The 26482-nt window shown below is 46.3% G+C and overlaps 1 protein-coding gene across 3 annotated transcripts in view; it reads right to left on the reverse strand.

Moving 5' to 3' along the window:
• The window catches only part of Cyth3 (cytohesin 3), a 122804-nt gene that overhangs the window by 84749 nt on the left and 11573 nt on the right, over positions 1-26482 (reverse strand). Inside the window, exon 1 of one of the 3 annotated variants that reach the window (XM_063271012.1) lies at positions 8745-8964. The exons of 1 other annotated variant lie outside the window; for it this stretch is intronic. In XM_063271012.1, coding sequence (XP_063127082.1) covers positions 8745-8778 — 34 coding nt within the window. In that variant the 5' untranslated portion in view covers positions 8779-8964. 3 annotated transcript variants of the gene reach the window in all.

Genomic DNA, 26482 nt, shown 5'->3' on the forward strand with positions numbered 1-26482 from the left:
CAACGGAACCCAACACCCTCTTGTAGTGTGCAGACGTAGGTCCAGATAAAACACACCATATTGCGAAAGAAAAAGGGTGCTCCAATGTATCTTACTCCTGAGAGGAGTAGACATTAAGGTAAGAGCTGGAGCATGAATTCGGATTAAAATGCTGGGGCTGCTGGGAAATCAGAGTAGTACTCACCAGATCCTAATGAGACGGCAATCTGCTGGAAATCTAGGAAAACCGAGAGAGAGGAAAACCATAACTGCTGGCTGTGATGCCAACACAGACCCAGAAACAAGAGTCAGAAAGCCTCACACATTTATGAAGAGACACGAGCCTGCCAAGCTCATCTCAGCATTGTCTGTAACCACATCCATAGAAAATCAGCATGTCAGAGCTCAAAACAGGACAAAGACAGACAGAATGTGAGGCAGGTAAAAGAGGCAAACAAAGTCTCTACCATCACCTGGGTCATCTTACGTTTGTGTGCAAGCGTCCAAGCAGCCATACAGTCAACACTAGCTTCACCATTAAAAAGGAGACTCACATACATATACACACCTCTGTCATAGCAAGAAAACCACAGGACCTCACGACAAATCCTAATGGCTGCCTCTACTGACAGAAAAGCACAGAGAATAGAATCTGAGCTTGCGGTACAACTGTGACCGCACTGACTTGAAACTGGGAGATAGATCAACCGTGAAGGGCCTGCTGCACAAATTAAGGACCTCCAGCTGAGATCCAGGCATCCAGGAAAAGTCTAGGCAAGATCCTGCATACCTGCAGGCCTAGTGCTGGGGAATCAGAGACAGGCAAATCCCAGGAGCTCAACGGCCAACTGGTGAGCCCTGGGTTCCGTGAGCAACTTTCTCAAAAGACAATCTGAGGGGCTGGAGAGGTAGCTTGGAAGTTAAAAGCAATGGCTGTTCTTCCAAAAGGTCTGGGTTCAATTCCCAGCACTCACACAACCACCTGTAACTCCAGTCCCCTGAAGTAGTGCCCTCTACTGACCTCTGTGGGCATTGCAAGTATACACATTGAAGTAAACACAAACATGAAATAAAAATCTTTTTTGGGGGGGTTGAGTGGTAGAGCGCTTGCCTAGGAAGCGCAAGGCCCTGGGTTCGGTCCCCAGCTCCGAAAAAAAGAACCAAAAAAAAAATCATTTTTTTTTAAGGCAGAAAGCCCTTGAATAGTTCTTTTATAAAAAAAAAAAAAGTGTGTCTATATGTATGCTATGAGAAACGCAAGTCATTAATCTTTGGCTTCTACATACACAGACATACATTTGCACATATAGACCATATCAAAATAAGTAAATAATTTTACTGAGGCCTAGTGTACACGGATGCACAGAGCTTTATTTTAGATCTTAATGGCACAACAGCAGATAATATCTCTTCATGCATACAACCTACATTCTTTTAAATTATTTTATTTTATTGAGACAGAATCTCGATATGTAGCCCTGTTTTCACAGAGCCCTTCCTGCCTCTAACCGCCAAGTGCTCAGATTAAAGGCATAGGCCAAAATGCCTGGCTACAACTTACATTCTATGAGAGAAGTCGACTATAAACAAACACACAACGGGCAGGGGTGCTGTACGGAGAATTGGAACTAGAAGAAGAAACTGAGAGTGGAGAAAAGGGGAAGACTGACATTGGGTGATGCCTGAGGGAGGGCACTGTGCTAAGGAAACAATGCAGTCACAAAATGCTGAATGAAATCAGGAAGGTACCAGGTGCAGCCAGCAGGAAAGGCCTGGGGGTAGCTGAGCAAAGGTCCTGAGGCAGGGGTTACCCGCAAAGACACCAGGAAGTGTCTAGTGAAACAGAGGGTAGTTGGAAATGTTGGGCCAGCAAGAGCTGGGGCTGGGGAGAGAGATGAGCAGCTGCTAAGAACGCTAGCCGCTTTTGCAGAAGACCGGAGTTCAGGTCCCAGCACCTAGTTAGAAAGCTCATAACCGGGGTTGGGGATTTAGCTCAGTGGTAGAGCGCTTGCCTAGTGAGCAAGGCCCTGGGTTCCTTCCCCAGCTCCCGGGGGGGGGGGGGGGGGTCACAACCACCTATTAACTCCACTTCCCAGGGAGGTCTCTTCTGACCTCTATAGATATACAGGCAGGCGGGCAGGCAGGTGGACGCACATGCACACACCACAAATTAAAAAAAAAAAAAATCTTAAAAAAAAAAAAAAAAAAAAGATGGGTTAGGGCTAGAGATGGCTCAGTGGCTAAGAGCACTGACTGCTCTTCCAGAGGTCCTGAGTTCAATTCCCAGCAATCACATGGTGGCTCACAACCATCTGTAATGGGTCTGATACCCTCTTCTGGTGTGTCTGAAGACAGTGACAGTGTACTCATATATAATAAATTAATTAATTAAAAAATAAAGAAGATAGGCTATACAGGGGCCAGATGTAGTGGCAAACACCTTTAATATTAGCACTTGGGAGACAGAGGCAAGCAGGTCCCATTGTTTTGTCTCAAAAACAAAACAAACAAAAATCCTACAGACAGGGTCAAGGAGAACAAAAGGGTTCTTTATTAGCATATATTAAAGTACATAAATTAGTGCATATACTAATATGCATTGTATATGCTGATTTTATATATTATATATTTTACACATACACTAATTTTTCTACTGTAATAGATGCTGGGATACTATAGTGTAAACAGGATGAGGAGGAGCTGGGTGGGGAGGGTGTTTGAAGGCTAAGGCGGAGACGTGAAAGATAGCATCGTATATTGGCTGGAGTAACCAGGAGGAGGACACTGCTGCACACTGAGATGAGGGACTTAAGTACAATAGTACCTAGAGTCACACCGCATGCTGTCAAGAGCTGGCTACTAATTATATATGGTATGTGACAGTTTGTCTGTCTGTTCTGAATCTGGGTCACTCTACAGACCAGGCTGGCCTGGAACTCACAGATGTCTGCCTGCCTCTGCCTCCACTGCACACAGTTTTTATGGAGACAAGTGGTAGTCCTTTAGCCCTTTTACCACTGCTTCCCTGATCCAGCAGCTGGAATTAACTGTCGCCTGAACCATGGCAACCTCCTCATGGTTGTGCCCACACCCTGTGCTCTTCCTCCAACCCATTCTTCACTCAGACTGTGACTCTGGGAGGCAGAGGCAGGTGGATCTCTGTGACTTCCAGGCTACAGAGAGAGCTGCAGGACAGCCAGGGATGCAGAGAAACCCTGTCTTAGAGAAAAGTAAAGTGAAATAAGAATACAGACTCAAACAAGCACACAGGTAAAAGTTAGTCATGGCTCCACCACCTACTAGCAGTGACGTTTGAAACAAAGTACTTAGCTTCCCCTCTCCCTCCATTTTTGTCTGAAGCTAGTAATACTTGGCAGTGTAGTCAATCAAGATATGTAAAGCACAGGGACAGGATCTGACAAAGCATTATATAAACATTAGATAAACTTACTGAAACAGAAATCCAATGTTGTTGTCCTGTTTGAAATGGGCTTCCTGCACTGTGAGTAAAAGCCACACACTGGTCACTGCCTGGCTCAACAGCCCTATAGGCTGACTCTGAAGGAGTCCTTCCTCCAAGAGGCTGTCTAGACCAATGGCTTTCTCCCACCTATAGCACCCTTCTGGTCACCTCTTGATCTCTTTTAAGACATTTAGAATAATTTTCGATTATTTTGGAAATCTTTTAAATCTGTCTCCCCATGCAAACATAAGTTCCATGAACACAGGAAGTTTACCTGCCTTACTCATGATGACTACCCTTGTGACAAACATAGAACTACCACTTGATACAGACTATATCAGACAGACTCTGGATTATAGCTAGAGCATGCTCAATGCATACTCTAAAAGCACCTGTCCATCACAACTCTCAAAAGTAGAGGGGTTCCCAGTGTCTATAAATACAATGAATGCATTAGGGAACATACTGTATTCTATTTAATAAATATTTTATCTTATGGAAATTTCCTCAAAAAAGGAAGTTTTGAGATGTAAATCTCTTTATAAAAAGAGATGTCTTCCTTTCTCTTGTAGGGATAGGTGTATATTTTATTTTTTTGTTTTGAGAGTTTTATCTTGGGGGCATTTTGTTTTGTTTTTTTGAGACAAAGTCTTTCTACATAGTCCTGGCTGACCTGGAACTCACTATGTACATGAGACTCATAGAAATCCACCAGCCTCTATCTTCTGTACTGGGACTAAAGGTGTCCCTGACCACTCCTGGCTCTGTAGAAACAGTTTCTTGTTTTGTTTTGAGAAGGATTTGTTCTGTAACCCACACTGTCCTAGGACCCACTCTGTAGATCAAGCTGGAATTAAACTCTTTGCAAGCCCCCTGCCTCAGCCTTCAAGCACAGGGATTAGAGGCATCTGCTGTGCCTAACCAAAAAAAAAAAAAAAAAAAAAAAAGGCAGGGGGAGGGGTTTCTGACTAGAGGGATACTATTTTTCCCAGGAACTTGTTTTCTAATTTTAGCAAGGTGAGGACAGATTTATTTCAACTTTATCCAATTGCAAGAAATAAAAAGGCAGAGAATGAAACATTTCCCCCCCATTTAAATTCACCAACCTGTCTGAACAGGTGATCACTGTTCTTAGCTCCTTGTCTAACTTTGCAGAAAACGTTCATTCATCTCCCAGCACTTCTTTAGAAAGAAAGGAAGAGAGAGAAAAAAAAAGAAGCTAGCATAGAATACGTATTTTCATACTTTGCTTCTGTAATTTAGTAAAACATCATGGAGGTCTGTCTGGATCAACTCAGTGGCCTCTTCCCTCAACTCTGCAGCTTCAGTCACCATCCCCTATACTAAGAGTGTATTCTCTCAAGTTTTCTGCTAACAGACATTGAAGGCAATGAAGAATCTTTTGCTTTTATTGCCTCACGCAAATAAAAATGTATTCCCCTGTTAAATTCCTAGAGCTGCACTGTTGGATCTGAGGACTTACTGTGTGATTTTAGAAGATACCCAGCATTTCCCGTAGATATCAGGGTCTAAACAGGGTAAACAGTCATCTCTTTAAGGTTCTAAAGTTGAGGGAAATTGGCCTAGGGAATTGGTTATGCATGTGACAGAAAAACAGGAAACAGTAAGACAACCCAGAGACCAGGAGGAGCCACAAGCTCTCCCTTCTGTTGGGAGGCTAAAGGCAGAAAGCATTTCCAGAGCTTGGAGGTTAGGAAGGACAGGAGCTAGAAAAGCAGAGGCCCTGTGGCTGGGGCAGGATCCTAAATAAAGGAAGAGCAGCTGCAGAGACACGGCCTGGGGCAAGAACATTTACAGGAGAACCTGGTTTCTCCATTCTTTCAGCTTCCAAACTCCTTAGTAGCTCCCACTGGCCAGACCCAGCCTGGCAAGACCATTCACCTCATTCAAGAAGACTCATTAGAGAAGAGTCATTCCAGAGTCTTCAAAATGCACCAGCAGGACAGGGTCCCTCCCCAAGGCAAGGGCAAGAAACAGATCCAAGCTAACAGGGCCCGGAGTACATTAACCCTTCTTGAGACGGTGACTAATCTGTACTGCCGCCAGCGAAGGCTAAAATGGCCTTAACACACTGTTTTCAAACTTGAGGCTTAGCACTTGTCTGACAGGTGAAAGTTGAGATCTCAGCCAAGCTCACCTTCACGCTTACTGAGAACCCTGAAGTTCAGAGCACCTGAGCACAAACTGCCCGCATCCACCCAGATGGGAACGCATCCGGTACAAGGCAGGCCCACCCCCTCAACCTGTCCCAGTGGCACACTCAGAAACCAGGATCTCCTGACGGCGCCGAGCCAAACTAGCCAGTTACTTTCTAAGTAGAGGCCTAGTTCAAGAACTGTTCTAGAAGAACTGAACGGTACCAAGTGCCAAGGCAAGGGAAAACACCTTCACTGCACTCTGCACACAGTCCAAGGAACAATGTGTTCCTGTAATCTCGTACCCCACTCGCCCCTCCTTGTAACCGCCTTCCAGCCATTCATGCGCCATCCTTGCCTTATCGAGCACTGCAAAGAACAAATAACGAAAGCCTGGACAAGAAGTTCAGTTATAAAAACGACCATCCCTGAAGTCCTTTCTGCCTGACCAACGCACTAACCATAAAGAAAACCCTGCCAGTCACCTTCCCCTCTGCTCTAACTACTATTCGAATACATTTAGCTTTTTTTTTTTTTAATCTTCTAAGAAAGCTGAAACAGGGCTCCCAGATGCAGATTAAAGGTCTCTCCTGGGGTTGGGGATTTAGCTCAGTGGTAGAGCGCTTGCCTAGCAGGCCGCAAGGCCCTGGGTTCGGTCCCCAACTCTCGGGAAAAAAAAAAAAAAGATGCCAAAGCACCCGTAAGTATCTTACCACAATGTGAGCAGGAAAGATTTTTTTTTGATAAGCTGAATCAATAAAAATTAAAAAGCCGTTTTCTATCACATAGCACACTGTCTGGCATTCCAGCAGGGAAAGAAAAAAAAATCAATAAATCTCTTTGTTGTCAAATGTTCCAGGAAGGTGAATTAAATCACGCTGTATGTTTAAAATATGTGGATCTTTTATAAGCCCAGATTTTTTTTTTTTTGGTCTAAATTTGAAAGCATGTGTTCTTATTCAAAAAACCTGGGAAATATAAGAGAAAATCCATAATGACAGCAGTATTTACATTGTTTAGATCAGAATGTATAAAAGAACTGCTTGTCCTTGGTAACTTTTTAAAACTGCATGTGTGCGCAAGCTTGTTGCTGCTTGCCTGAGGAGGTCAGAAGACAACTTGTGGGCGGCAGGGCCCTCCTCCACCATGTGGCTCCTGGAGAGTGAGCTCCAGCTGTCAATTTGTAATGTCTCCCTGAAGTAACCTTACCTGGTCGCGGTTACTGTGTCTCATTTTTTAACTGTTGGCCATGACAGTGCAGTATCATTGAACTGAACATCTTTTTTTTTTTTTTAATTTTAAGAGTGTTTCTCTGGTACATTAATATATCCAGAGACATTAATGGTCCAGAGATAGCTTTAAGCCTTCCTGCTACTTTAATATTGACCTTCATTATACTTCTCAAATTCCAGGGACTGCTGAAACACATTGGCTTCTAAGTTTCCCCCACTGTATCTGCTTTTACCTTCAAATCTTTCACATGTTGACTCAACAGACTGCAGCACCTGCAAAGCCGTCCCCAATTCAGCTTCCTGGATTCCAATGTCCAATTGCCACTGTCCTGTCTTTTCTAAACTATGTCAAACTGTGATATAGGCGAAAGGCAAGGCATCCACAGGGATCCAGTGCCTCCAGCCCCGCAGCCGGTCTGTAGGAGGGTTTGCAACTGGGCTCTTTCTTTTCACAAACAAAACACCCACTCGGTGCCACTGTGCTACCCCTGGCTTTTACTATGAGAACTGAACTTGGCAAATGCCACGAGGAGTGCCAACTTCCTACCAGCCCAGCCACCCCGTTTCTTTCACAGAGAAGGAAAAAAAAAATCTGAGAAGCTCTGGAATTCTAGAAGGCACCTTGATTAACCACTTCACGGGGAAGTCTTCAATATTGCTGATTCTTACAGGCAGCTGCTCCAGCAGCCTGTAATTAAGACTTTTTTCCCCCCTAAACACTCCCTTATTACATGGGACTCTGATCATTCTGTCAGCAAAAAGGAAGATCGTTACTCAAAGTCCAGACAGCTTCAACTTGGGGTGTTTGGGTAAAAATGATGGGTACATTATTAACCCCTTGCTTTCTCAATCAAAGACCCACTCGACGAACGGGGACTCTTAATGTTTTGGGAAACCAAATTCATGAAATGATACAACAGGAATTTGTAATCCGTTGAGTAATTTGCAACCAGCACATCTGCAGGAGGACAGAATTCAAAGTCAGGCACATAGAGCCTGAGCAACACCGAGAACTGATAACCCACCTCTGGAAGGGTGTCTGCCCCTGAGAAATGATAACCACCTCAGGAAGGGTGTCTGCCACACACACCTGTCCTGGAGTCTTACAGCCTTGTTGGCTGTGGCTCCCGCTTCCCACCCTCGGCTTTAGAGAGATCCCACCTGACCCCTTTAATTTCTTAATTATATTTTCCATTTGGTGGTGTTGTGAACAAACTCAGGGCCATGCTAGACAATTATTCTATCATTCAGCTATTTGCCCCCCTCTTTATTTTTGCACCCCACCCCTTCTCTGTAGCATTTTTTTTTTCTATTTGATAAAAATGCATACTCAGACCTGGACTGGAGCTGCCTGTCCCTCATGTCCTTTAAGCCATTCCCAACGAGTACTTCTGATCTAAAACCCGGAGACGTTGTTATGACTTCCAACCTTCCTCCTCTCCCCCGGACCGATCCAACAGACCCCACCCCCGGGCCCCGAGGCGTCCAAATTGAAAACTTTCCCCTCCCCATCCACGAGCTCCCAAGCTCCAGACACCTGAGGAGAGCTGAAAAGGAGAGGGGCCCGTCCGAAACAGCTGGACTAGGGAGGGCGTGGACGCCCTTGGCAATGAGACGCTGGGAAGGTCGCCCCGCAATGTGCTCCCATCTCGGAAAGGCGACCTGGAGCTGTGCAGCGAAGACCCTGGCCTCGAACCCGCGACCCGCTACCGCGCTGGGCGACGACCCTGCGGTCTCCGACTTGTCCTCTCACCAACGCTGCGAAGCCCGCGTCCCGGCCTTACCCCGAGCACCTCCCCACGGTCGCCACCAACCCACCCGACACCCGGCCCCACATCTCAAGCCAGGGCTCTCAACAGCGCGACCCCCGGCCTCAGGGCCGCCCAGAGAGCCGGCCACACCTCCATCACTCACCGCTGCCGCCCTCACCGCCACCGCCTTCGTCCATCTTGAGGCCACTCCCAGCCAGCCGGCGAGCCCGGAGCCGGCGGGAGCGACTGGGCTGAAAGCCGGGACTAGGAGAAGTGGTCGCGGGGAGAACGGAGGAGCTCCTCAGCGTGCGCGGCCCGGGTCGCGGCCGGGCCTCCACGGAGGGCCGGGCGGAGCCTCGCTGCTCCGGCGCCGTCACGTGACATAAACCACGCCCCCCTCTGTGGGTGTGGGCGGAGACTAGACGCCTAGTGGTCCCGCCCTCCAGACTCCGCCGGGCCTTGCAGTAGCTGCAGTAGCTGCTTAGCCTAGAGACTTGGATCCTGCAGCGCTGCACCCTCCTTCGAACCTGGTGTCTGCCCCTCTAGAGCATCCTGGAGAGGAAGCCGTGTCTATCAGGAGCACGAGGACGCCCCGCTCTACAAAACCAAATGGCTATGTTGCGACTCGCAAGTGCATGGAGTAGGGGAGTGGGAAAAGATCTGGAAGGGAAGGCTGATGATGATTGGCTCAACGAAAAGAACTAACTATAAGTTTTACTGTGACCGCAGCATGCATGGGCGTCCAAACATGACATACACACAGTAATAATTGTGTGAGGAGATAGTTCTGTTGTTAAGAGCACTCTCTGCTCTTGAAGAGAGCCAGAGTTTGTTTCCAGCACTCACAGAACCCTTGTAACTACAGCTCCAAAAAGGATCGGATACTTCTGGCCTCCAAAGACACCTGTACTCATATGAGGGTTATCTGGAACACTCTTCTTGCCTCCAACGACACCAGGCATGCTTGTGGTGCATACATACACGCGGGCAAAACACCTATACACACAAAATAAATTTAAAAGAAAAACTTTTTTGAGACAGGGTTTCTCTGCATAGCCCTCAATATCATGGAACTCTCTGTGTGTACCAGGCTAACCTTCGACTCAGAGGTCTTCCTGCCTCTGACACCCGAATGCTGGAACTAAAAGGATGAGCCAAGGGGTTGGGGATTTAGCTCAGTGGTAGAGCGCTTGCCTAGCAAGCACAAGGCCCTGGGTTCGGTCCTCAGCTCCGAAGGGGAAAAAAAAAAGAAAAGAAAAAGAAAAGGATGACCCAACATGCCCAGCTAAATAATTTTTTTTTCAAATGTTTATTTTAAAAAATAATTTTAAAAATAATAAAAATTGGGTGTGATGCTTTGATGACAGCAAGCAAATCTCTATGAATTCTTCGTGGGCTTGGTCTATATAGTGAGTTCTAGGTTAGCCAGAGATACCTAGTGAGTCCCTGTCTGAAATAATAACAATAATAATAATCGTCATCATCATCGTCTGAAAATGAGCCCACTGTGAAGAAGCCTCTCCCTCTCCCCACCTCCTCCCTTCTTCATCCTCAAGATGTTAGGGTAATTCCAGCCTTTTATCCCTTCCGTGTATAATGAAAATGGAGTCTCTTTTTCCTGCGGATTGGATGCATTTTAAAATTAACAAAGTATCGAGGTTTGTAAATGAATGTAGTCATGACGTTGAACCCTAATCCCAGTCCAGCACAGCTGGGGCCCAGCTCTCAAAAAGCCTGATTACAGAGGTTGGCCGGCCTGGCGTCAGATGCCCTTGGAGTTGAGCTTTAGTCTCTCTTGGGTTGCTGCCAGCTGCCCTGGATTTATGATGCAGTGGGAGCTCTGAATTCAATTTCCCGTGGGCACAGCCCAGGGCTGGGCAGACCGCCTCAGTTCGTCCCTGTTCCAAATCTATGGCTTGCTTCTCTCAGTCCATATGTCTCGTTTCCAGTAACCTCTCCTTAGCATTGCCTGTGTACCCTCCCGAGCCTTTCTGCTCGAATTAAATTGCATTAAAGAGAAGCAAACATTATAAGGGAGGAGATGGTTCGTCTGTAATAAAATTTCCCAGCAACTGTTTCATATTTACAAATTGCCCGTTGAATCAAAGGATGCTTCCTCCATCGTCCATCTGTCAAAGCAGACAGCCTTCACCTTTTGCTCAAGGTTAAAGGATGATTTCAAAGAGTCCAATTTCCTGATAACCTCAAGAATTATAACCCCGGATATTCTGCTGCTTCCTAGACTGCAAGATAGGCTTCTGCAAGCTGATAAGATGTTTAGCTGCTTGTGACAAATCCACAGAGAAATGGACTGAGAGAAGAGATGCAGGTTCAAGTCCTGATGAACAAAACTCTGGCTTCCTGATCCTGTTCCTGGCCATTTTGTTATCTCAAGATAACCGCTTCTGAGAAAAAAACAAACAAACAAACAAACAAAAAAACAGCACTCTTTGAAAATGATAATGTCCCAGGGTGGAGCTTTGAACTCAGGTTCATCAATTATAAATGCTTTTCAATATTAATCCCTGGGCTGGGCTGGCAAGATGGCTCAGAGGGTAGAGGTGCTTGCTGCCGATTTAATAAATTCAATCTCCGTGACCCACAGGTAAAAGGAGAGAATGGACGCTAGCAAGTTGTTTTCTGACCACTCCACATGTGTGCCATAGCACACCCATGCACACATTCATACATATATGCACACATAGTGCTCATGAAATATATATATAATATATATTATAATGTAATACATAATATGATATATTAGTATTAATTCAAAATACTTCTATTTCTTAGATTGTGGCCGATAGGTACATCTCTCAGAGTCCAAATCTAGAAAGCTGCTTCTGATATCACCCAATCCAATCCCATTAGTATAATGGATACAAGAGTTATTTGTAAGCACCGTGCATTCTCCCCATGGGTGAGCCTAAGCCCCAATTTTGACAGAGCCTGAAAGAGTGTTGGGAGAAAAGATGGCTCAGTGTGCCGGGTAGTGATGGTGAACGATTTTTTTTTTCTTTTTTCTTTTTTCTTTTTTTTTTTTCGGAGCTGGGGACCAAACCCAGGGCCTTGCGCTTGCTAGGCAAGCGCTCTACCACTGAGCTAAATCCCCAACCCCGATGGCGAATGATTTTAATCCCAGGTCTCGGGAGTCAGAGTTAGGCAGGTCTCTGAGTTCGAGGCCAGCCTGGCCTACATAGCAAGTTCCAGGACAGCCAAGGGCACACAGAGAAACTCTGTTTCAAAAAACAAAAACAAACAAAAGAACATTGGGGGAATGATAAAGGCTGTGGGTGTCATCTCTGCTGTTTCTTAAAGGAATCAGAAGGCCTTCGAAATTCACAGGTATCAATATCAAGAAAAAAATTGGATTTTTTTAAAAGTAATGTTTTCTGGTATTTCATAAATCTGACAAAGATATCTGTTGTGCCTTCAATATTCAGACATGTAATGCTCTCGTTAGTCATTAAGACACTCAATTATAGCTGGTTTTGAGTGGTTTTCTCAAATGTTAAATCTTTTTACTATATTTGTTTATTTGTAGGGTGCAGTGCATACAGGACAAGGCACTGGTGTGAAGGCGAGAGGACAGTTACAGGAACCGTCTCTCCCCTTCCACCTTGTGAGTCCTGGGATTTAACTCAGGTTGTCAAGCTTGATACCAGTGCCTTCAGTAGTGGGCCAGCCAGGGTACCGAAAATTTTCCAAGTAAATTTTTAAGTAAAAGGACTCTTCTGAAAAAGAAGAACGAAAAGGCATCCGACATCCTCCAAGATAATTATATTGACTACAATGATCACATTGTTCAATTACTGTGTCAGAAAACAGATCCACGTTCCACTTTATCTTTTTACATTTTCTTCATTGCATGTGTGGGGGGGGGGGCACTCCCGTGACGCTCGTGAGTTGATTCAAGAGTTGATTCTCGGGGCTGGGGATTTAGCTCAGCGGTAGAGCGCTTGCCTAGCAAGCGCAAGGCCCTGGGTTCGGTCCCCAGCTCCGGAAAAAAAGAAAAGAAAAAAAAAACAAAAAAAAAAGAGTTGATTCTCTCTTTCTACCGTGTGGGTCCTGGGGAATCAAACTCAAACCCTCATCCAGGGAATCGAACATGACAGTAGGCATCTTTACCCACCGAACTACCTTACCTACCCTTAGGCACCTCTTAAATCCCCGCCCTCGGGACTCAGAATACAAAGATGAAAAAGAGTAAGCTTTTGTCTTCCTGGGATTGGTGGACCAGAAGGGGGAAAGTCATCAAGGAAGTCATTATATAAATATTTTCCCATCCCAGCCGTCCCCGCCCCGCTCTGGTTCAAGGGAGCCCAGGACAGATGCTAAGGACCGACTCTCACGTTATGATCCCTCTCCTATTTATAACCGTCCCTGCGTTGGCGGGTTCGTGCCTGACTGGCTGTTCAGTTGTGTGGAGATTGTAATCTGTCTCTACAGTCTCCCTCGGGGTGTGGCCATGTAAGAAGGGGAGAAAACACCAGGTAATTGCTGGAGGGACAGATCAGGAGAAGTGGAAGACACTCTGAAAACATGTTGAAACCCATTCATCAGTCTCTCAACTATGGAGGAAGTAGCTGAAGAAATCAAGAATGTGCACATTCCATCGAGCTTGGGATTTTTTTTTTTAATACATTCATCTTTCTCTTGCCCAAGGAAGTCTATGAAAGCAGACAGAAGCCTCTTCTAGAACTAAGGGCACAACAGCCAAGGCCTGTCTGAATCAATTTTTTTTCTCTCCCTCCCTCCTTCCTTCCTTCTCTCCTTCCTTCCTTCTTTCCTTCCCTCCCTGCCTCCCTCCCTCCTTCCTTCCCTCCCTCCTTTTCTCCTTCTCTCCCTCCTTCCCTCCTTCCCTCCGTCCCTTCCTCCCTCCCTCCCTTCCTCTCTCCCTCCCTCTCTCCTATCTCCTTTTCTTTCTTTCAAGTGGCCCAGGGTGGCCCTGAACTTGATACACAGCCAAGGATGACCTTGAACCACCAATCTAGTGCCTTCTGGGATTAATCAGTGTCTAATTCCTCTCTCTGTGTCTCTGTCTTTCTCCCTCCCTCCCTCCCTCCTTCCCTCTCTCTCTTTTTCTTTCTCCCTTCCTGTCCTACAGCATCTCCTGTGTAACCCAGACTGGCCTCAGTGGCCTCCTTCCAACCTTCTGGATGCAGGAATTAGCAGACATGCACCATTACTCTCGGACGCCCTCTTCCTTTGGCCCTTTTCCTCTTTGCATGATCAGGAAAAAGACCGCCCACACTGCCGAGCTCTGGCTGAGGCCAGATCCCGGACATTACAGTTCCCAGCTCCTTTGATAACAGTCAAAGAACGCAGACACAGTGGTGACAACCAGCAGACCGAGACTGGACTAATAGGTTACATGTGGTCAGGGGTCTGGTCCAGTCTGGGGAACGCACAGAGAGGAAGCCGGCTAGCTCCCTGTGGGCTCACAGTCACGAAAGGAAAAGTAATGGTTTCCAAAAAAAAAAAAAAAAAATCTAATTTCACCTAGGAATAGAGAGGATCTTGAACAGATTAGCAAGCTCCAGGCTCCACTCTGCCCAAGCAAACAGGAGGATTTTATGTGGCAAGTCACAGCCTTCATTAAATTTTCAAAAGCCCAGACACTGTCCTTCAAGCTCTGCCTTTCCCAGTGTTCAGTGCCATCCACCTTGGCCTCATTTCCCCCTGGAATCCAGCATTGACATCAGTTCCCCGGCCTCACATTACCGGGGGCAGCTTCATTGGCTTAAGATCGATTCCTTTTCTTCATTTTTTATTCTTCAGGAACAAAGGTGGCCAAATTTTCATAGTAAACTTGGGAAGAAACTTGGGAACTGAACTGTGTGCTATTCTAATTGTTTGTCCTTGACAGCAAGGCATGCTAGGCAGCTTATTTTTTTTCTTTTTTGTTAAGCAATTATTTCGTTTACTGACTCTTATTATTATAACTTAAATTGTCTTCTACAATACTAAAATGCTGTGCTTTTTTTATTTTGCTTCTTTTGTCTGTTTTCATTTGGTTTTTAAGAAAGGATCTCTAGGGGCAGCTATACCTTACCACCCCATCTTGATCCTTTGTGGCTGCAATTACAAGTGGGCCACTATTCCCATCAGACAATTATTTAGGTGAATTTTGGGGGCATCCAAACTCAAGTTATCACGACTGCACAGAAAATACCCTAACTGCTAAGTCATCTCTCCAGGCTAGGTCCCAAACCCAGCTTTTTTGAGACAGAGCGTCTGCAGTTGCTGCCTCTGAACTGAAACATTCAGAAATAAAACCTGCAAGTCCCAGGAAGTTCCTGAAACTTAAGAGTATTCTCAAGATACCCTCCCCAAACCAGGTTATGTAAGCAGTGAGAATTTCTGGGAAAGAACACACCCCTAGGAGCTCCAGGGACAGCTTTTCCTGATCATAGTAGAGTGGGTTTTTGCTGACCCAGCTGCCTTTGAGTCATTCAAACTCCTATAAGTAACCTAAATAAATTCACTGGTTTGCTAGGCTAGACTTGGTGTGGAATCCTTTCTGTCACCATTGCTTTATCAGGAAGTGAATGGTTTTTTTTGTTTATTTGTTTTGGTTTTTTGCTTTGTTTTTTGTTTTTTGTTTTTTAATGTCTTCTTGGGAATACTAACCCAACACTAACTTATGAAGTCCCTCAAATCATAATTCTCCTGCTTCCACCCACTAAATGGGTACCAGCATGCTAACCTGGATAATATTGTTATTATCTTTATGTAGTTCATTGTTTTTATACTTTGCTCCTGACCTACTGGGAAAAAAAACCTAATTTTCACATACAAGAAGTTAGGTCACTGTATGTGGTACACAGCTTAAAGCTATATCATCGGATACTGTCCTGGAGTTCAGAGTGTCTAATCAGTTAGGGGATTAAAGGGGTGTAGGGTGAAATGACAGATATAAGACATAGAGCATATGTCTGTGATTAAGGTCATCTATGCAGAAAGTGTACTCCTTGCCATCAAATGACAGGATGCTAAATGGCCCTGTTCTGTAAGGACTGTGATTGAAGAGGGCTTAACTATAACCCAAGCAACGGTGAGTCCACAATTTGGCCTCTAGGAAGGGAAGCCAATCATGAGATCCAGCCACGTCACAGCCAGTATGCCTCTGGGTCCTGTCCATGAAACATCGCATAGTACCACCACTGGTACCAGGATAGCCTGTACTTGCCCATCAGAGGGACGGGTCACTGTTCCTTGGCTGTGACAATCCCCTTGTGCAAAGTGCTTCACTTTTCTGTGCCTTAGTCTTTATAAAATGAGACCAACAACAAGTTCTAGCTCAGAAAGGCGCTGTGAGAAACTGCCGGTGGCCATGGTGGGTGTATGCCTATAAGCCCAGCACTTGGTAAACTGAGGCGAGAACATCAAGTTCAAGGTCAGGACCAGGAAGAGCACTGGCTGTTCGTCCAAACAACCTAGATTCCATTCACAGCACCTGTAGGGTAGCTCACAATTGTATATAGCTCCAGTTCCAGAGGATCTGATGGCCATTACTGGTCTAAACAGGTAGGAGGCATGTACATAGGTCACAAATATACCTGTACGCATATATGTGCAGGCAAGCCACCGTTACACATAAAAATTGAATTAATTATCCAACCTCTCTCCTCTGCTCTCTAGAGAGCATCCTGAGTTCCTAAACCCCTGGTCCTCTGTTCTGAATGGTCAGTAGCCCAACATAGGTTTGTACCTGGAAGCTGTTGCTCTGGAACCCGATATATCTTTTGGCTTCAAAGATTAGGACCAGGGCTTCCTAGTGCACACTGCAGACATCACAAGCAGTATTTCCAGGGTCCCAGAATGTAATCATAGTTACTCAGCAGGCTGAGGCAGGAAGATTGAAAGTTCAAGTCCAGCTTGTGTTATGGAGAAAGTACAAAACCTGTCTAGGCAACTTCATGAGATTCTGTCTCAAATAAGATTGCTAGGAATATGGTAGAGCTCCTGCCTAGAATCCCCCAGTGAGGGGCTGGGGTGTGGCTCAGTGGTAGAGCCCCTGCCTAGAATCCCCCAGTGAGGGGCTGGGGCGTGGCTCAGTGGTGGAGCCCCTTCCTAGAATCCCCCAGTGGGAGGCTGGGAGTGTGTGGCTCAGGGGTAGAATATTTGCCTAGCATGTCAGGCCCTGGGTTCATTCTACAGTACCACAAAAAAAAAAAAAAAAGAGCAATTTATACAAATTTCTGATTGCAGACGCAGCAAGCAACATACAAGTGACACGGGTGAACATCGTATGTGAAACAAACGTAAGAAGTCCAGACGGACTCCGGACGGACGTAAGGACCCTGGGAACACGGTCCCCTTCTCTCTGCCTAGACATTCAGATGCTCAGAAACACTAACTGGCATCTAGGGGTCTGAGTGGGGAGTGGGGGAAAGTGCCAACAGCAACGACAAAAGGGCTGGTCTCTTCAGCCAAGACCAGGAAAGGCGTAGCCGGGCAGGACCGAGAATGTTTAGACGATAAAGCTCAGCCCCCACCACCCTGCTCCCACCATAAAAACAAAAGGCTGAGTAGGGAGCCTGTCCCCCACCCTCGCAGGGCTGCCAGGACACGTGACAGATCCATGCCTCCCTCCCCGAAGCCCAAACAATGAAATGGGTTTGATTCTAGCTGCAAAGTCAATGAGGTCCCCCTCCCTGCCCGTTGAGGCGATGTATGGGAAGGTGGAGGGGGAAACTCAGGACTTCCCCTCACCCGCCAAGGCCTCGGGGTATCCAGAAAGCCCACCCACACTTAGACACAGGAAAGTAATCCCACAACCAGAAACAGCGACAGGGGTCAGGTAGAACACTCAACTTCCAGCCGCAACTATTCCTGATGAGAAGACGCCCCGCTTTGACAGAATAATTCTAAGACCTAGAGTCACCTAACATGTACTTGGTGAAAATCACTTATCAAGACCTTAGCATAGGGGTTGGGGATTTAGCTCAGTGGTAGAGCGTTTGACTAGCAAGCGCAAGGCCCTGGGTTCAGTCCCCAGCTCCGAAAAAAAAAAAAGAAAAGAAAAAAAAAAAGACCTTAGCATAGTTGTGTAATCTCTCTCCAACACCTTTCAGTTATTATTAATCTGCCTAATTTGTCCTCATCTGTTACTAGAGTCATAGAGAAATAATATCCTTTGACTCTGTCACTGTATTTATTTATTTATTTATTTATTTATTTATTTATTTATTTATTTATTTTTGCACAGCATCTCATGTAGTCCAGGCTGGCTTTGAACTCACTCTGACTGAGGATTAATACTCTGAACTTCTGGTCTTCCTGAACCAGCTGCTGGGAACAGAGCTAGCCACTCTGCCAATGAAGCTACAAGCCTAGCCTCTTCTCTTCCTACCCCATATCCACCAGTGCCCCCCCCCTTTTAGACAGGGTCTCACACTAAATAGCTGTGGATGTCCTGGAACTCTCAGAGACCTGACTGCCTCTGTCTCCCAAATGCTGCGATTAGAGATGTGCTCCTCAGTTGCCGGCTATTTTCTACCCTTTGAATGACCTCAAACCCAAGAAGATCCTCCTGCCTCAGCCTCCTGGGTGCTGGGATGACAGGGTACCCACCATGCCCAGCTGAAGAGAATCTTGCTAGCAGCATCACAAGGAGAAAGCTAAGTTTTATGCAGAAGCTGTGTTGGTTCTGTCACTGTAGCTGCTTCTCTGGGAAAACGAATCCCCTGTTTGATCTGCAGCTAAAGGTCTTCTCCAAAAAGAAAGAGGGACACTCCTTCAGTCGGGCAGTATTTTTCTGCCATTGAAGGAGGAGTTGAATAACAAGCAAACAAAAACACTTTCTAGTGGAGACACGGGGTCAATGCAGTGCCTGGGGCACCTTCTTCCCCTGGAGCCCGCTCTCAGTCAGAAGGCTCCTGGGAGCACCATAATCACCGATTTCCAACCTCCTCCACAAGGCCAAGTTCAAAGGAGACAGAGAGGAGTCTCACTCTGAAGCACTCTGAGAAGCTGAAAGAATGGATTAATGTTTAAAAAGACTTCCCATTCCTCTAAATGTCTGTCCCGCTCCCTCTCCCTTTGCTCCTCCTCATTTGTGTTTCTTTGTTGTTGTTTGGTTGGTTGGTTGGTTTTGCTTTGGTCTTTGTGACAGGGTTTCTCTGTGTAGCCATGGCAATCCTGGAGCTTGTTATGTGGACCAAGCTGGATGGCACCACACTCTGCCTCCTGTTTACTGTCTAAAAAGAAAAAAGCTTTCATTGTTCTTGTATCTCAATACCTGTGTGATATATTTGTATGACATGTATGCACACGTGTCTGTGTAGATGTACACCCGTGCACGCTCACAGCGGCCAGGGGAGGATGTTGGACATCCAACTTTAGCATATCCGGTTTTATTGGACTGAGACCAAGGTGTTTCACTAACCCTGAAGCTAGGAAGGTACCCAACCTATGTCCTTGTCCCCTCCCCCATAGTACACACACATACACACACACACACACACACACACACACACACACACCATCATGCCTGGAATTCATTTTTGTTTTGTTTTTGAGAACAGGGTTTCTCTGTGTAGCCCTGGCTGTCCTGGAACTCACTCTGAAGGCCAAGGTGGCCTCCAACTCACAGAGATCCACCTGCCTCTGCCTCCAGAATGCTGTGCTTAAAACCATGTGCCACCACCACCCGGCTCATGCCTGGGTTCTTAATTTGGGGACTGAGATTCGTGTTTATGAGTCATTGCTCCAACCCCTCCCTAGGCTTTTCTGTTTTTGTCTTCCCGTGTACCCTAGCCTAGCCTTGAACTTGCCATCTGTCTGCCTCTTAGATGCTTTGATTATAGGTATTATTACTGCCTGGCTCCTTTCTCTCTGGGACTTAGCACACAAAACGAGTAACTAGATGCTCAACTCCGCCCATCCCCAGCAAGTCCATCAACACCACCAAAGTCACCACCACCGCAGCTCCCTTACTTTTCAGGATCTTCTGGAGACTAAGCTCAGTTCACACTCTCCCTGGAGCCCTCCCAGGATCCTCCCATATTCACCAAACAGGACAGATATTGTCCCTGTTAGAGCCTGGGAAGTGAGACTCCCAGACAGTAACTCGTCTAGGACCACACAAGATGACAGGAGAGGAGCCAGCAAACATATTGCTTCCACTGGCCCCGTGCCTCTGGAATCTAGTTCAGTCTCAGCAAATGTCTTTTGCCTTTTCTTTCCCCCTCATTCTTCCTTCTCTAACCCCCAGTGCTGGAGATGAAGCCCAGGACATGGGCATGCTAGACAAGCACTCTAGAGATGAGCCCTGCTCCTAGGCTGCCACTGAAAGGCTCTACCACTGAGCCATGCCCCAGCCCCTCACTGGGGATTCTAGGCAGGGGCTCTACCACTGAGCCACGCCCCCAGCCCCTCACTGGGGGATTCTAGGCAGGGGCTCTACCACTGAGCCATGCCCTAACTCTTTTTTTTTCACTTGTTCTGAGACAGGGTCTCACTAAACTGCCTAAACAGGCCCTGAATTCACTCTGTATCCCAGAACTTGAACTTGTGATCCTCCTGCCTCAGTCTCTGGGGAGTTAGGATTCCAGGCCTATGCCACCAGGCAGAGCTTTTTCCTAATTTTCTGTCATGTCTTTTTTTTTTCCCCCAGACAGGGTTTCTTTCTGTAACCCTGTAGCCCTGACTGTCCTGCAACTAATTCTGTAGACCAAGTTGGCTTAGAACTCACAGAGATCTGCCTGCTTCTGTCCTCTAAGCGCTGGGATTAAAGGCATGCAAACCACACCTGACTAGTGTCCATTCATGTTCTGTGGCTATTTCTGTCTAACTAAGTTGTCTCTCTCCGAGAAGGTGGACTGAGACTAAGGATGCAAATGATACGTATAAAGCACAGGAAGTAAACACATAAGTCTCAGGAAGCTCCTGAAACTTTTAACACACACACAAGCACAAACATACAGAGACACATAAAAACACACAGGTATACACACAAACATACAGAGACACACAGATAAACACACACACAAACACACATACAAACATATACATATACACACACAAGCATATACACACAGACACACACAAACAAGCACATATATACACAAAGACAAAGACACACAAAATAAATAAAATAAATCTCTTAATTAAAAAGTGAGGGGCTGGGGATTTAGCTCAGTGGTAGAGCGCTTACCTAGGAAGCGCAAGGCCCTGGGTTCGGTCCCCAGCTCCGAAAAAAAAGAACCAAAAAAAAAAAAAGTGAATAGATGGGGGCTGGGGATTTAGCTCAGTGGTAGAGCGCTTACCTAGGAAGCGCAAGGCCCTGGGTTCGGTCCCCAGCTCCAAAAAAAAGAACCAAAAAAAAAAAAAAGTGAATAGATGGGGTTGGGGATTTAGCTCAGTGGTAGAGCGCTTGCCTAGCAAGCACAAGGCCATGGTTTCGGTCCCCAGCTCTGAAAAAAAGAAAAAAAAAAGTGAATAGATGTGGTAGCACACACCTTTAATCCCAGCATTCAGGAGGCAGAGGCAGATAGCCTACTCTCCATAAGCAGGGGTTCTTACCCTTCCTAGCACTGAGACCCTTTAATACAGTGCCTTGTGTTGTGATGACCCCCAATCATAACATTATTATCATTGCCACTTCATAACTGTAATCTTGTTACGTATGAAGTATAATGTGGCATGCGACCCCTGTGAAAGGGTCGTTTGACCCACCTCCCAAGGAAAAGTCATTAACAACAAAATCCCAAGACTCTGTGAAGAGCCAAGCTGGGATAAAATTTCAGTCACACTTGGCCCCTCCCACTTCCATATCTCCACACCCACTGCGCCGTGTTAGTATGCAAACTCGGGTGAGATAGACTGACCAGAGACTTGAAATTACGGCTCTTTGGAGAGGTGACTCAGGATGGTGGATTCTTGTTACACCTGTCCCACAGAATCTGGTATTTCTTCTGCGCACTTCTATAAAGCTAATATCATTAGTGTAAACCACATCCTAGGGCACCCTTCCCAGGACACATGACGAGGCAGCTTACTAATTAATGGGTGGCCACCGAGGGCTGTGACCCTCTGAGACATGTTACCCATCAGGTTTGCCAAGAACGGTTGTTTGTCACACTATGTCAGGGAGGTCACAGCAGGATCAGTCTGGTTACAAGGAAGGAAGGACAAGAGCCTTTTGTTTAGTTTTGTTCTTTTGATCTGTGTGTGTGTGTGTCTGTGTGTGTGTGTGTCTGTGTGCATGTGTGCATGTGTGTCTATGTCTGTGTGTCTGTGTGTCTCTGTGTGTGTCTGTGTGTCTCTGTGTGTGTCTGTGTGCATGTGTGTCTATGTGCATGTGTGTCTATGTCTGTGTGTGTCTGTGCATCTGTGTGTGTGTCTCTGTGTGAGTGTCTGTGTCTGTGTGTCTGTGTGCATGTGTGTCTCTGTGTATGTGTGTCTCTGTGTGTCTGTGTGTGTGTCTCTGTGTGTGTGTCTGTGTGCGTGAGTGTCTGTCTGTGTATCTGTGTACATGTGTGTCTGTGTGTGTCTCTGTGTGTGTGTCTGTTTGTCTGTGTGTGTTTGTGTGTGTGTGTCTGTTTGTCTGTGTGTGTGTCTGTGTGTGTTTGTGTCTGTGTATGTGTCTCTCTGTATGTGTGTGTGTCTGTGTATGTGTCTCTCTGTATGTGTGTGTGTCTGTGTGTGTGTCTGTTTGTCTGTGTGTGTGTTTGTGTGTGTGTGTCTGTTTGTCTGTGTGTGTGTCTGTGTATGTGTCTCTCTGTATGTGTGTATGTCTGTGTGTGTGTCTGTGTGTGTGTCTGTTTGTCTGTGTGTGTTTGTGTGTGTGTGTCTGTTTGTCTGTGTGTGTGTCTGTGTGTGTTTGTGTCTGTGTATGCGTCTCTCTGTATGTGTGTGTGTCTGTGTATGTGTCTCTCTGTATGTGTGTGTGTCTGTGTGTGTCTGTTTGTCTGTGTGTGTGTTTGTGTGTGTGTGTCTGTTTGTCTGTGTGTGTGTCTGTATCTCTCTGTATGTGTGTATGTCTGTGTGTGTGTCTGTGTGTGTGTGTCTGTTTGTCTGTGTGTGTTTGTGTGTGTGTGTCTGTTTGTCTGTGTGTGTGTCTGTGTGTGTTTGTGTCTGTGTTTGTATCTCTCTGTATGTGTGTGTGTCTGTGTGTGTGTCTGTGTGTCTGTCTCTGTGTGTGTATCTGTGTGCATGTGTGTCTGTGTCTGTGTGTCTGTGTGCATGTGTGTCTGTGTGTATGTCTCTGTGTGTGTGTCTGTGTGTGTGTCTGTGTGTGTGTTTGTGTGTGTATGTCTATGTGTCTGTGTGTGTCTGTGTGTCTGTGTCTATGTGTGTGTGTGAGTGAGTGTGTGTGTGTGAATATTCATGTGGAGTATTTCTCTATTGGGCACTATCTTTCTTTTGCTAGTGTCTTTCCATGGGAACTCACTAAGTAGACTAGGCTGGCTGGCCAGCAAACCCCAAGAATCTACCTGTCTCTACCTCCCTGCACTAGGATTACAAGCCTGAGATTTCTTTTTTTTTTTCTTTCTTTCTTTTCTTTTTTTTTCTTTTTTGACACAGGGTTTCCTTTGTAGCATTGGCTGTCCTAGAATTAGCACTGTAGACCAGGCTGGCATCTGCCTTCTGAGTGCTGGTATTAAAAGTGTGTGCCACCACCACCACCACCAAGACCACCACCGGGCCCACAAACTTTCTTTTACATGGCAAGCACTGTAGCATCTTGACTGCCCCTGTTTTGGGGAGCAGGTATTTGACATGAAGCCCACACTGGCCTTGAACTCCCTATGTAGTCCAAGCATCATTTTGAACTTGGAATCCTCTTGCCTGGGCATCTGGAGCTGCTAGAATCACACGCGTGTGCCATTGCATCCTTTCTATAGCTGGGAGTGAGCCTCTGGGCTAAGACAAACTGAGAACAAAGAGCAGCCTCTCCACATAGCAAGAGGCATCCAGGCAAACGCTTGCTGAGCAATATGTTCAAAGCAGCGGCGTTCGTAAGCTTCGAAAGGAGAAAACCACCCAGACATGTGTCCAGGCATTACACGTGCATGAACAATGGCAATCTATCCACGTAGTGGAATATTAGCTGTAGGAAGGAAGACTTGGGGCTCAAACCATGGCTGAGCAAGTAAGCACACTTTCTAAACAATCCAAAGGGCCAGAAGTCAGATCCCTCCATCACCCATATAAATGCCTGGTAGGTGTGGCGGCCCCACCTGTAATTCTAGCATGCAGGGTGGGTGGACAGGGAAACCCTGGAGCTAGGTGGCTAGCCGGATTAGCCTGGTCAAATCTCTGCGTTCAAGTGAGAGACCCTGGATAAGTAAAGTGGAGGGTGACCTAGGAGATGCTTGATGTCGACGTGTAGCCTCCACACCCACAGGTACACGCATGTTCACATGCACACGTGTGAAAATGCGTGCCCATGGCTACCGAAATAAAAAGAAAAGCAGGCTCGACACATGATACTGAATGGATAAACTCCAAAAAAACATGCCGAGTGACAGTGCCAGACACAAAGACCACAGATTGTGTGATTCCATTTATAGGAAATAGCTGGGATAAGAAAATCCATAGAGACGGGGAGTGAATCAGGCTGCCAGGAACTGGGGCGGTGGAGGGAGGAAATGACTTCGGAGTGGGTGCGTATGAGGTTTTCTTTGTTAAGAATATTTGGAAGCGAGATAATGTAAAATGTAAGATTTCAGCCAGGTAATAGCATGGCACCTCAGGAAGGAGGCATGGAGTTAGGGAGATGGCTCAGCAGATAAAGACTAGATTGCCGGGGTTGGGGATTTAGCTCAGTAGTAGAGCGCTTGCCTAGCAAGTGCAAGGCCCTGAGTTCAGTCCCCAGCTCCGAAAAAAAGAAAAAAAGACTCGATTGCCATGTAAGTGTAAGGACCTGAGTTAAAAATCCCACCCCAAAGCCAGATGTAGCGACCTATACCTCTAAGGAATCACAGACATGGAAATACCCAGAAGCCCACGGGTCAGCTAGTCTGGTATATAAAGACGTAGACGGCAAAGAGATCCCTCCTCAAGCAAGGTGAAAGGCACAAACCAGCAGCCAAGGCTGTCTTCTGACCTCTCCGTGCATGCTGTGACCTGCACACACAAAGTAAAAGGAGGGATGGGGCATAATTAAATGGTAGAGCATGTATGTGTTCAAAGCCCTGGCCCCTAATACAGAAAACCGACCACGCAACAGAATTCAGCCAGGCCCTCTCCCTAGGGGGCTTATGAGATATCCACAGGAGAAAAATGTGGTCCGGGGTCTGAGAAACCTCAGGTTAACGCCCACAAGAGGAAAAGTGACTGTGTTGTGGTTTTCAGTCTAAGTGTTCGGTGCAGACAACTCGTCCCCGCTAATGGAAAGCGCCATATCCACTTCCTGGATTTTGTGAATGGGGTAGAGACCCCCCAAGGAAAACAGACAGACAAAAAACCGCCCAAGCAATACCGCTGACGGCACCCGGTCCATTAGTTTTCTGGGCGTGACTTCAGATTAATTATTTATGGTGGGACTACAAGGGAAGCGAGAGCAACACGCAGCCTTCTTGTAATTGCCTGGTTTCTCAGAAGGATCCCTAACCTAGCGGGTCTCCGAGATTAAAATAAAAGGGGGGGGCGGGGGGCAGTGACTGGGATGTAAAATGAATAAATAAATTAATTAATGGAAAAATCAAAAAGTTAAGGATGGAAAGGGCTGATTTTAAGTTTACATTTCCACATCATAGTTCATCAGAAGGCAGCCAAGGCAAGAACTCAGAGCAGGAACCCGGAGGCAGGAACGGAAACAGAGGCCACGGAGGGTGGTGCTTACTGGCCTCTCCCGGTTACTCAGCCTGTTCTCTTTCAGAACCCAGGACCACCTGCTCTGTGGTAGCCACACCCACAGTGGACTGGGCCCTCCCACAGCTATCACTCACCAACATTATTTTTTGTTGTTTTTTTGAGACAGGGCTTTCTCTGTGTACTCCTGGCTGACCTAGAACTTGCTCGGTAGACCAGGCTGGCCTCATACTCAGAGATCCGACTGCCTTTACCTCCCAAGCGCTGCGATTAAAGGCCTGTGACATCATGCCCAACAGTATTGATGGCAACAAATTATGGAGAACCTCACTAGCTGGGAAATAGGTAGAAAAATGGCATGACTATTATTATTATTGTAGAATTAAGGAGAGGAATTAAGAGAGCATGCACACAAAATATGTATATGAAACTCACAAAGAATTAATTTTTTTTCAAAAAGTGGAGTGAAGCAGTGGTGGGAACACCTTTAATCCTGGCACTCTGGACACAGGCAGGGCGATCTGTATGCCAAACTGTCTATATAGCTAGTTTCAGGCCAGCCAGGGCTGTATAATGAGGCTCTGGGTCAAATAAAAATCTATTTTGGGGAAGGGTGTTAACTGGCAAGATAGTTCAGTGAGGGGCTGGGGATTTAGCTCAGTGGTAGAGCGCTTGCCTAGCAAGCACAAGGCCCTGGGTTCGGTCCCCAGCTCCGAAAAAAAGAAAGAAAAAAAAAAAGATACTTCAGTGAGTAAAGGACTTTGTTGCTAAGCCTGAGGACCCTAGTCCAATCCGGGCCCCATATGTAAGAAAACTGAGGCCTGTAAATTTGTCCCCTGACCTCTAACACACACACACACACACACACACACACACACACACACACACAGTAATAAAGATGAAGTGTGCTGGGCTGGAGAGATGGCTCAGTGGTTAAGAGCACTGACTGCTCTTCCAGAGGTCCTGAGTTCAATTCCCAGCAACCACATGGTGGCTCACAACCATCTGTAATGGGACACACCTCTTCTGGTGTGTCTGAAGACAGCTGCAGTGTACTCACAGACATAAAAGAAACAGTCTTTAAAAAAAGAAAAGATGGGGGCTGGGGATTTAGCTCAGTGGTAGAGCGCTTAC

This window comes from Rattus norvegicus, chromosome 12, assembly GCF_036323735.1.
Source record: "Rattus norvegicus strain BN/NHsdMcwi chromosome 12, GRCr8, whole genome shotgun sequence".
Lineage (NCBI taxonomy): Eukaryota > Metazoa > Chordata > Mammalia > Rodentia > Muridae > Rattus > Rattus norvegicus.